Genomic DNA, 12,457 nt, shown 5'->3' on the forward strand with positions numbered 1-12,457 from the left:
TCAGGCTGGTCTCGAACTCCTGAGCTCAAACAATCCGCCCGCCTTGGCCTCCCAGAGAGCTAGGATTACAGGCGTGAGCCACCGCGCCCGGCCTATCTGGAATGCCTTGACTTCAGTTTTCCCAGTCTATAAAGTGATGCTGTGTGTTCTTAATCTAAGAGCCTCCTGAGGTTATAAAATAAAAATAAAATAACATGAAGGCCACTTAAAATTTTAACTTGTGTAAATATTACCATGTATTCTCTCCAAATAAGTTAATGCTTCTTAAGTGCTTCACCCTTTTCTGTGCATGTTGTCATGGCCCGTTTGAGCCTTCTCTTTCTACAATAGTCTTAGTCTCTCTATAGTCAGGTGGTCACCTACTCTTTGAGTTTTAAAGAGAAAAGTAGGTTTTCAGTGAAACAAATGGGTGAACTCTCTGATCCCTGTAAAATAGTGCCTGCACAGAGTAGGCACTTAGGAAATAATTGTCGAATGACTGAAACTCTTAGATAGCAGTAGGCATGTCTATACCAGTGACAGTGTTATGGGGTAGAGCTCTTTCTAGGTTGGCATGGCTGAGGGGCTGCCTGAATAGAGATGCCATTGCTTTTGAATAAAACAAATTCAGGTGGTGTCTTAGCCCATTTTCTGTTGCTATAACACAATACCACAGACTGGGTAATTAAGTTTATTTGGCTCACGGTTCTAGAGACTGGAAAGTCCAAGAGCATGGTGCCAGTGTCTGGTGAGGGTGTTCTTACTGCATAATAACATGGCAGAAGGACAAATGAGCATGTGAGCCAGAGAGGATAGGGCCAGAACTTCATCCCTTTATTAGGAGCCCACTCCCATAATAATGGTATTAATCCATTCATGAGGGCAGAGCCTTCCTGATCTAAATACCTCTTAAAAGGTCCCATCTCTCAATACTGTTACCACAGCAGTTAAGTTTCAACATGAGTTTTGGAGGGGACATTCAAACCAAAGTGAGTTAGTTAGCGCTATTGCTTAATGGAGAAAGGACTGTATTAGCTCCAAGGAAAGACACACGATCCAGTGTGGGTCTGGAAATGTTTGCCAGATGGCTTTTCTCTTTTAGTCATATTCATTTGTAGAATGTCTCTTTAGGTGTAACTTGGTAATGAAGAAATTTAATGAGGAAGAAATATCACTGCCTAATTGTCAGTTGGTCAAGAGCTACATCAGTTGTCAAAGAAGGTTTTTAGGAGGGGTGGGAGTAGAGGGTGAATAGTGTTACAATGGGATGTTTCCTTAAGGAATTTTATGCTCTTTTGAAGTGATTTGGGGACTGAAAGAGTTCAGTATCATCGGGTATAGCTGTGAGATAGTATTGATAGGAAAGTAATTCATGACTGACTGGAGTGATGAATCTCCTGGGCTTATTACTTCACATCATAATCCTGGCCTCACAAAAATGTTAAGAGAATAAGTCGTAAGTGTAAAATGCACTGAGATTGTGTAGAGTGGAAAATAACATTAGTATTATCTTCCTTTCAGCATTACACAATCAAATTCTAAACATTAGCCAGAAGTGAAATCACTCTGAGGCGCTGGTTTTAAGAGTGCAGATCATGATCCATTTAGAGGGACACATAATCAATTTAGTGGGCCAAGCATTGGAAAAAAGGAGGAAATAGAAATGTGAGTGTATCACAAGTAATAAAGTGTTAGGTATTGTTTTGTTTTTATGTCTTTCTGTTTATGTGTGTCCTAGATTATGTTGTAAATACATTTCTATGGGGCTGTATTGGAACAATTTGAAACTCAGTGGTCTAACAAGTATCATGCCCTAGATTTACGATATTTGTAGACTTCTGCTATTGTGTACATTCATGAAAGTGTCTTGCCCCTCTGAGGTACTTTGGGGGCTGAAAGAGTTCCTTATCATTGAGTCTCATAAATTCTAGCAGCTGTCTTTTGTCTAATAATGACTAGGAATATTGAGTACTATTCTGATATCTTTTAGGCATGAGTTGAAACCTAATCATTAGATTGTAAATGGAAATAACAAGAGAAAGGCTGGTTAGTTTACTTATGAGTTGACAATATCTTCTTTAAGTAGTTAATATTTTGAATCTTCATACTACTAAGGTTATCAGAGGTTTTTTTTCATTTAGTATTATACTTTTAAAAAGATTTATGATATTCTGTACTGTCATTCATTGGGCAACGTGTTCTTTGCTTCTTTGTTCTAGTGGCACATTTCCAGTTTTCTAACAGTGAAGGAAGGAATGCTTTCCTTGTGGAAGCTTTATGGAAAACTACTGTTCTATTAAGTAGGGGCTGGACATACATACCCACCCCCTCCCACAGGACAGACATACATATACACAGACACAATTTATTTGTTTTGTGACTGTATTTTTCTTGTGTTTCGTCTTCTAAATAAAGAAACAGAAGCACAGACTGGTGAAATAATTTGCCTGCAGTTACACAATAAGTTAGTGGCCTTTGTGGATGACCATTCATATTTCTTATATTTCCAAAGACACACGTAGATTAAGTTGAAATAAATGGAAGTCTAAAAATTGTAATTATAACTATACGTGCAGTGTATACAGACAAAAAAACGTATTGTTATAAGCAAAAAGACATGGTGAGAAACAGTAATTATAGTCATATTAGGTTCTTGTGCCATCTCTAGCTAGATGTTTATCTGTAGTCATGACCTGCTGTACAATTTTAGTTATGAGCAGTACCATATATCCAGTGTAGATTCTGCCAGGAACATAAATTGAACAGAATACTCATGGGATGCTTCTGGATTGTGATATGTTAAGTGATCCTCTGCCCATGAATACTGAGAATCAGGAACTGAAACAGAGTACTTAGTACTGAGTCAGGAGGCTTTGGTTCTTAGTCACCACTCTGTCACATGCGTGTCTGTATGAGCTTAGACACGCCATTTCAATTTGGAGCCTCTGCTTGTAAAGTGAAAATGTTGGCCTTGACCTTCCAGGTTCCCTTCAGCTCCTAGGTTCTGTGCTTCCCAAGGGCTGGAGTATTGCATCAGGACCCAGCCTGGGGTTTGTGCTGTTTTCAAGGCCCAGAGGAACTGCCTCATCCTTTTATCCAAAGAGATAGGATACATTACCCCACAGAGCCTAATCATGCATAAGCTGCCAGTGTTGTGAGATGCTTCTTCATCAGGGACTGAGCCTAAGTTGTTTATAGTAACCTAGAAGGACCTTAGGATGATGCCAGGAGATGTAATTTCTGTGATCAACTAGTTGCCTACTCAAAAAGCTTGTCAGGACCCATCCAACTAGTGTCATTCTGTCTTTGGAGGTTGAGAATTTACAGATATATCTCCTCTTAAAGTATCCTCTTTGAATTCAAAGATTCCCGTTATCTTCTTAAGAACCAAAGCAATTACCAAGAAAATACATTCTTGCTGAATACAATTTTCTAAATGTTAGTGAGGAATGTCTTTATATCTTAATTTTAAGACTTTTTAAAATATTAGTTTACATTTGCTGTTTTTTTTTCTGTCTCTTGATACTAGTTATATTACTAGTGCTGTGAAGAGTTGGTACTATCTATAGTCATCTTTTTACATTGGTAACCTCTGTTTTCTGGGTAAGTTAGGAATTAGCATCACCAGAAGAAAAGCTGATCTGACTGATTGTTCTTTCATCATCCCATTCATTACACACCGTTTAACCACATGGTTTGACCACAGTTGTAACACTAGAAGATTCTTTTTTTTTTTTTAAATTTTTTTAATTAGAGACGTGGTCTTGCTCTGTCCTCCAGGCTGGATTGCAGTGGCACAGTCATAGCACGCTGTAAACTCGAACTCCTGGTCTCAAGCAATCTTCCTGCCTCAGCCTCCCAAGTAGCTAGGACTATAGGTGTGCACCACCACACCCAGATAATTTTTAAATACATTTGTGGAGTCAGGTCTTGCTATGTTGCCCAGGTTGATCATGGACTCCTGGCCTCAAGTGATCCTCCTGCCTCAGCCTCCCAAATTGCTGGGATTACAGGTATGAGCTAGAAGATTCTTTATAATGATGGAAATCATGACATATCTTTGATGATAGACTCCTCTAGTCTTTTGCAGGTTTTGACTGGTACTGCGACTGCTTTGTAGGATTGAGGTTGTTGATGCAACAGTGGGCTCTGGGGAATGGCCACCAAGAACTATTGGAGGGGTTGCAGATACACCGTTTCCATGGATAGCCCTCTAGGGAACTCAATGTTAATTACCTTATCCCACAGTCTAATTACTGAGAGTATTGTCTTAGTCTGTTCAGGCTACTGTAACAAAATGCCATAAACTAGGTGGCTTATAAATAACAGAACTTTATTTCTTAGTTCACAGAGGAGGCTGGGAAGGCCAAGATCAAGGCAGGAGCAGATTTGGTGTCTGATGAGGCCCACTTCCTAAAAGGTGGACCTCATAGAAGTTGCTCATAGACAGTGCATTCTCACCATGCCCTCAAGTGGTGGAAGGAGTGAATTAGCCCTCTGGGGTCTCTTTAGTAAGGGCTCTAATCCTATTCCTGAGGGCTCTGCCTTCATGATCTAATCACCTCCCAAAGGCTTCCGCCTCCTAATATGATCAGCTTACAGGTCAGGTTTCAACACAGGAATTTTGGGGGGACATAAACATTCACTCCATTGCAGGTATAAATGTTTCCAACAAACATTTGTTGAGTACCTGTCCTCCTTCTAAGCTTTCACACTCCCACTATAACATTACATATGGATATCCAATAGGAACATAACTCAAACCAATGTCATTATCTTTTTCTCAAAGTATCTGCTACCTTCTTCAGCTTCCCTTCCTCTTCTAGTCTTACCATGTTTAATGGTGGCACCATTTAACCAGTCTCTCAAACTTGAACTTGAAAATCTGTAATTATCTATACTCTTCCCACTCGGTATTTCCCATATCCATTCATAATAAGTTACCAAATCCTATTTGCTCCACCTCCAGAAATGTCTTTCAAATGTATAGCACTTTTTTATCCCCAGTGTTGTATTGCTTAAGGTCAAACCCAATTTATTTCTCCCCTGGACTGTTTCAGCAATATCTTAAGTAAAATTTTTGTCTCTAATCTCTGTCTTCCTCCTGCTTATCTCTCATCAAGTTATCTTTAAAAAAAAAAAAATTACTCTCATGCTCAGCAGTTCATGCCTTTTATTTTATTGTTTTTGCTTCTTTTTACTCAATATTATGTTGTGGAAATTTTTCCACATAGTTCATGTAAATCCATCTTTTTAATGTTTCATAGTATGGGTACATGTTGTGTGTAGTATAGTTTAACCACTCCTTTATGGATGGACATTTACGTTATTTATATTTTTTCTTTTGCTGTTACAAAGAATAGTGAAATGAATGTTCTTGGACGTGTCTCTTTGTACACATGTGTAAGTATGTAGATATCAAAAAGTGGAATTGCTAGGTCAACATGAATATGCATTTAAATTGTTAATAGATGCCAACAAATTACTTTATAAAATGTTCCTATCGATTTATATTTCTACTTTCCATGCTTTTTTTTCTCCCCAAGTCCATTTTTAATATGGACCTAGTGTACTTCTCCCAGACTCAGTCCTCTGACCGACATGTTCACTCATTTGCTTGGGCACTGTCAGCCACTGTCCAAGTGTGCATTCGGTACAGATTGTGTGCCAGGCACTCTGCCTTGTGTTGAGGAGTTAGCACTGGATAAGACAGACGCGGTCCCTGCCGTCAAGTAGCTTATACTTACAACACATAGAACTGTGGCTATCCCATATCCTTTTTATGTACTTGCAGCTACTGTTCTTTCTTCCTGGTATGACTTTTTTTCGTTTTAATTTTTCTGCCTAGAGAATTTTCTTTTACTCTTTTAACTATCTCACATTTTATCCTCTGTCATTGTCATTCCCTCGGATAGAGTTAGATGGGCCTTCCTCAGTGCTCTGTCTTAGCATGCATTTTTTATAGCTGTTTCCCTGAAGAGTTTGCATCATTTGTTTATATATGTGTGTGCCTGTGTATTTATGTATAGACACACATACATCCCTCCCATTAGACTGTAAGCTCAGTGAGGACAAGGAAATACATTTACCTGAATATTTTCCCAACTTAATGCCTTAAACATTGGAGATGTTTTCATTTTATCACAGCCATTTTCATTGGAGATGCTTAATAAATGTTGAATAAGTAAATGAATAACAAACTATCAAATGACCTTATTTTGTGCAGGGCACTATGGGGCATTGTTAATATGACTATGAACTGGTCTGTCTTTGAGGACCTAACCATGTCAGGGAGATAAGAAACAGTTGAGTAGACTGCAAGGCAGGTTGAGATAAGCTCTTTGCCGGGCTTATCACAAATGAATACTGGAGTAGAATTTAAAGGGAGGATGAATTCTCGTGAACGAGATTCTCTGGTGTGTTTATAGATGAGAGGATTTTTTTCTTGCTTGTGCCCTTGTATTTTGAGGGATACACATGATAAGATATGATACCTGACTTTAAGAGATTTATAGTCAAGTAGGGCCCTAGAGTAGGGATTGGCAAACAAACCGTGGCCTATAGGCCAGATCTGGCCCTATGCCCGCTTGTGTGTGGTCCATGAGCTAACAATAATTTTTGCATTTTTTAAATTAAAAAATAAGAATATGTTGCGACACGAAATTATATGAAATTCAGATTTCAGGCTTCATAATTAAATTGTGTTGGAACACAGCCATTTTCCTTTGTTTACACACTACGACTGCATTTGCAGCACAGTTGAGTAGTTGTAATAGGATGCTTACATAACCAGTTTGCTGACCACTGGGTTAGATAAGGGGAAAGATTCAAATAAAGGAGAGAAGAAGAGAAATGCCATTCGTATTGAGAGGATTAGTTTGTGTTAAGAGAATGGGACAGTGAATACTGGCAGTCATATAGAAGCTTTAGGGCCGGAATGATGATCTAGCTTAGCTCTCATTGTATAAAATAGGCAGAAGATCAAAGGTCTCATCCATGTCCATGTGGCTCATAAGTGGCAGTATTACACTGGAGTGATTGGTGCACAAGTTGTGAGGGCTGTAGAGGATGATAAGATTATTGCTGAGATGGGGCCAGATTGGGAATGAACTTGCCCTTGAAAAATGAGAGTTGTAGAACAAACTAAGAACAGACTTCCTTTCTCTCACTGAATGTAATGTTTCTATTTTTCTCTTCTATTTCTAGAAGGCCTTCGAGCCCTACTTAGAGATTTTGGAAGTATACTCTACGAAAGCCAAGAATTACGTAAATGGGCATTGCACCAAGTATGAGCCCTGGCAGCTAATTGCGTGGAGTGTCTTGTGGACCCTGCTGATTGTCTGGGTATATGACTTTGTCTTCCAGCCAGAGAGTAAGTACACGTTCCCTCTGTAAAGGTAAGATGGAGTGTTACTAGCATTGGAACCCAGTGCTGACAGATTGGACTAATTTCTTGCCTTTTGCTTTGGTTTTGTTTTTAAAATACTTAAATGGAAAGTGGTACATTGTCTTCTGATTGGTGAAGTTATAGTAAGATGCTTATGTAACTGTTACTGCTTGTGTTGATTTTTTTGGTTTTGTAGCTTTTGTGAACACTCCTCAGAAATTAGTCATTGTAAGGATCCGTAGATATCTCAGAGTATGGCTTAAACCCTAAACTGGTAAAAGTACCAGTTTCTTCCCTAGAACATAATTGTGTCATCTGGAATTCCTATAGCAGGAATTTATTGCTTTCGTTTTGGGCCATCTTTTTCAATAAAGATTAGGTAAGATTGGAATAGCACTTATGTGGTGACCATTTGAGTACCTGTTATGTGCCAGGCTCTGGGGATATCTGCACAAGTAGTACAAGGTCCCTGTCTTCTTGGAGCCGAACTTCTTGTCAGGGGACAGTGCACCTTGAACTTCCTGATAGTGACTCTGAGCCACATGGAGAAGAAGGAGACCACTTCACAGGGTGCAGAAGATGAAAAGTCTCTTAGTGATCTGCTGTAAATCCTCAGCCCTTTCTTAGGTCTAAGTCTCTCTCCTGCTCTCCCACCTTTTCCCCACCTAGAAACCTGGATGAGTGTTGCCTTCTTGTGAGTTATTTTCCCCTATGCTGTGCTTGGTAAGTTTTGTTTACACCTAACTACAAAGAGTAGGTTTGGTGGTGGGTGTTCTCTAACACTCCCCTGCACCCTGTCCCCACTCTTAGTAGGGTATCTGAGTTAGCTTCCTTAGGATAAGAAATCTAAAGCTTTGAAAAAAATCATTAGTCATTTCTCATTTGTTTGAACTTTCCACAAAGCTTTGTTTGCTTCCCTGATAATATCTATTTGAAGGAGCTCTTTAACTGTACTTTCTTTCCTTTTCTTCCTCTTCCCCCAGGAAAGGCAATTTAGAAGCCAGATTCTGTTGTTCTCTTTTTACCATGCAGATAGCCATTGAGTAGTAAACACTATGGCTTAGTAAACATTGCAAAACATGACAACCAAGAAGCAGGTTCCACTGTCTAGAGCTTTTTAATTCAAGTGGAAATGAGACGTCACTGTCCTAGCTAAAATTTTTAGTTTGTTCCAGCTTTAAAAACGCTGTCTTCAGTTGCTGCTCCTAGTCCTTGCAGGATTTTCTCATAAACTCTGACAAGGTAGACTGGCCCTTCTGCTGCATGTGTTCGATGGATTAGATGTGGACACAGCCCGCGTCGTTCTGCTCTGGCTCCCTCCTTTCCCAGGAAGCGTGCGATTCAGTGCGGAAGAGGCCCATCATCCTGGCAGGTGAAGTGCCCCATTTCAGAGGACTCTAAGGAGCAGCAATAAATGTACTTTTCTTTCTTTCTTTTTATTGTGATAAAATGTATGTAACATAAAATTTACCACGTAACCATTTTGAAGTGTACAGTTCCGCGGCATTAAGCACATTGACATTGTTTTGCAACCGTCACTACCATCTATTCTCAGATCTTTTTCATCATCCCAAACTGAAACTCCATTCTAATAAACATTAAATAATAACGCCTCATTACTGTCTCCCCCAACCCCTGGTAATCACCCTCTGTGTGCTTTTCTTTTTAAGGTGGAACATTTGCGAAACCAGACTAAAGTTAGAGATCTTGAGTTTTTTTGGCTATGATTAGTATTAACTTTATCTATTTACTTCTTTTAATAATGAATTTATTTTAATTGACAAATAAAAATTGTTTATATTTATCACATACAACATGTTTTGAAATATGTATACATTGTGGAATGGCTAAATTGAGCTAATTAACCATGTGCATTACCTCACATATTTTTCATTTTTTGTGGTTAGGTATTTACTCCTGTTTTTAGTTCTGCAGCTTACTGTGCCAGGCATTTTGCTTAACCAGTAGTAGGACATGGCCATCTTGGGTCCTCATCCTTACTTGCTGCTTTTAGTGTTCAAAAGGAATATGCCGGCCTCTATGCATTCCATGAGAAAATTATTAGTAGCAGTATATTAATGAGATATGCCATCTAAATCTTCGTGGGCTGAAGTACAAACCATTTTAGTTGTTTTGTTTCTAATAACATTTTTAAAATTACAAAAGCAGTACATACTCACTGTAGAAAATTTGGAGAGTATGGATAAGCAATAAGAATAAAATTAAAATCTTGCTATTGAAGAATGCTATTATTTGTGTATCTCTGTTTCTATGCCTGAATCAGTTTGAACCATACACAATGTCATTGTTATAGCTCAAAATTGTTGAATATTGACAATTTCATATACTTCAGCAAATACACACACAGTATACTTTTTATTTTATAACTTCCAACTTGAATTATAGACACAGATAAGAATGTCTTTCCTCCAGAGATCAGGGATAATTTTGATAGAATTGCCATTTTTTTAGCACCTTGCTCAGGTAGAAGTATGCTGTATATTGCGAACAATCAAGTTATTTTTAGTGTATTGCACTAGAGGAGTCTAAAGTCTGGACTAGGGATAAATTTTGCTGATCTTCAAATTCTCAGTTCCTTCCTGAGGTGAGAGGGTAGTTCTAGAACAAAGGATGGAGAGAACTATGGGGTGGTTAGCAGCTCTCCAGGGTGTTATCTCTCTCTTAATTCTGCTCTGATTATTGGCTCATAGCTTACTGCTTTTTACTGTGATGTTGATTTTTAATTGTGGGTTGTCCATAGTTCATCAACAGAAATCAGCTTTATGTGGTGGGAAGAGATGATAAACTCTCAGTTTCTTTCCATGGCACCTTGGATAACACTCTTAAGCTCTCTTAGCCTATCTCCTCACAATAAAAGGGACATAATAACACCTGCCTCACCTAGTCACAGGGTAATTAGGAGCATCAAGTGACGTCATTCTCAGGAATTTGTATAATAAACTGTGAAGGGCCTTGCATTGTTGTTCTTACGCTGGCATTTCCTATTTTGTTATCTTAAAAATTCTTTTTTTAATTCTATACAAGTAAAAATTGTATATATTTATGGTATACAACATGATGTCTTGAAACATGTATACATTGTAGAATGGCTAAATCAAACTAATTAACATGTATTACCTCACTTTTTGTGGTGAGAACACTTAAAATCTACTCTCAGCAATTTTTAAGTGTGCAGTACCTTGCTGTTTATTTATTTACTATATCACCGTGATCTCTTGAACTTGTTCCTCCCATCTAACTGGAATTTTGTATCCTTTGGCCAACATCTCCTCAGTCCTCCCACCCCTCCGCCCCTGATAACTACCACTAAAATATTCTAATTACTTTTATTTCTGTACCTCTGGGGACTTTTGAGATAATCTTTTTAGGTCATGACTATATGATTTTTTTTATTTTGAATTTCTCCATCTCTGATCCTGTATTCTGTTCTTTTCATCCTGCATCATTTTTTTCTTACGACTTTCACAGAATTAGTCTATTCTTTTATCGTCCATCTAGTCACATTATTATACTTTTGGACAGCTGGCCCAGTTTGCTGATTTTCAAACCTCTTTGCATCTCATTAATTACTTCATCTATTAAATAAGGAAGCAATTCTGAATCCTCACAGCTTTAACATTGTTAGAAACAGGTGAATAACAATCAGCTAAAATATCCAACATTAGGGTATAGTCATTTAATGGACTATCATGATAACATTTAAAAATATGTTTAGGAAGAATTTTTAATAATGTAGAAAATGCTACAGGTGAGAAGAGAATACAATTACTTTACATAAATAAGATCTCAGCTATATATTACAATGTATGGAACATAGACTGGAAGGAAATACTCTAAAATTCAAAAAAGTAACTGCTAACAAGTGGTTTCAGTCGCTTTGTCTTAGTTACCTGGTTTTGTCCTAGGCATTTACAGAATCTCGGCTGTAGGGTGAGGTAGAAAGAGACAGATGCAGCCTAAGCAGAAACAACTATCGAAGATGCCAAGCATCATGTAATGAGTGGGAAATCACATCTTGTGGTTGTTGAGTGGAGAGGGAGCTCCTTTTGCCAGGAAAGTAGGAATGCTCACATCTCCTAGGAATGCAGTAGAGTTCATGCCTTGGATAAACGCTCAATCTAGATTCTTATAGACTCATTTGGGATAACAGAAAATTCCTACCATGCATTTGAAGCAATGAAGAATCTTGGGACTAAAAGAGTCCTGGACTAAAAAAATGAAGACTTCGGTTAAATCTCTACTCCATCTCTGATTTGATCTGTGGCCTTGAGCAAATTTTGATGCTCTGACTTTCCAGTGCCCTTTATGTCACTTGTGAATAATATATAATGCCTTCTGTACCGACGTCAGAATGCTGTTGTCACAGTCAGTTGAGATACATTGAATGTGAATGCATTAAATAGCGTATCAGTCTATTTACATGCCATGTATTTATAATTATTATAATCAGCAGGCTTGGAATTCCCTGTTTGTCCTCTGTACTACCTGAGAGAATGGACTTTGATTTGCATCCATAATTTTGAAGGCCTTTTTAGATCCAGAAAATATTGCCAGGATCTTTATTGTATGAGGGACTGGAGCATAGATTATGAAAAAAAACATGGGTTGTCCATTTGTTTTGGGGGAAGGAAGAGAAATGTTGGGCATCTGGAAACTTTGGCAAGGTCAAGAATTCTATAATACATACATCATTTGACCCCGCAATTCTGCTTCTGGGAGTTTATCCTGCAGGTATACTTGTATGTATGCAGGATGGTGTGTGTTACAAGGTTATTTATATCAGCATGGTTTGTAATAGCAAATATTGGAAACGACCTATATGGACATCAGTAAGGGGCAGGTTAAATAAATTATGGTACATCCATATAATGGAATACTCTGCAGCTATATAAATGAATGAGGAAGCTCTGATCTTTAAAATAATATTCCTAAATGGAAAAATAAGGTTTAGTACAGTGCTAGAGTATGCTACCTTTTGTGTAAAAAGGGGAGACAAATAGGAATATATCTTTACTGTTGCTCATATATGCATAAAGAAACTCTGGAAGGGTATACCAGAAACTAACAGTA

At 38.1% G+C, this 12,457-nt stretch overlaps 1 protein-coding gene across 1 annotated transcript in view; it reads left to right on the forward strand.

The window, feature by feature from the left end:
• Positions 1 to 12,457, forward strand: part of SGPL1 (sphingosine-1-phosphate lyase 1) — a 112,763-nt gene that overhangs the window by 37,657 nt on the left and 62,649 nt on the right. Inside the window, exon 3 of the mRNA XM_012663963.1 lies at positions 7,186 to 7,351. Coding sequence (XP_012519417.1) covers positions 7,186 to 7,351 — 166 coding nt within the window. The remainder of the gene's footprint in view (positions 1 to 7,185; positions 7,352 to 12,457) is intronic.

The sequence above is a fragment of the Propithecus coquereli genome, unplaced genomic scaffold (assembly GCF_000956105.1).
Source record: "Propithecus coquereli isolate 6110/MARCELLA unplaced genomic scaffold, Pcoq_1.0 Scaffold846, whole genome shotgun sequence".
NCBI classification, from domain to species: Eukaryota; Metazoa; Chordata; class Mammalia; order Primates; family Indriidae; genus Propithecus; species Propithecus coquereli.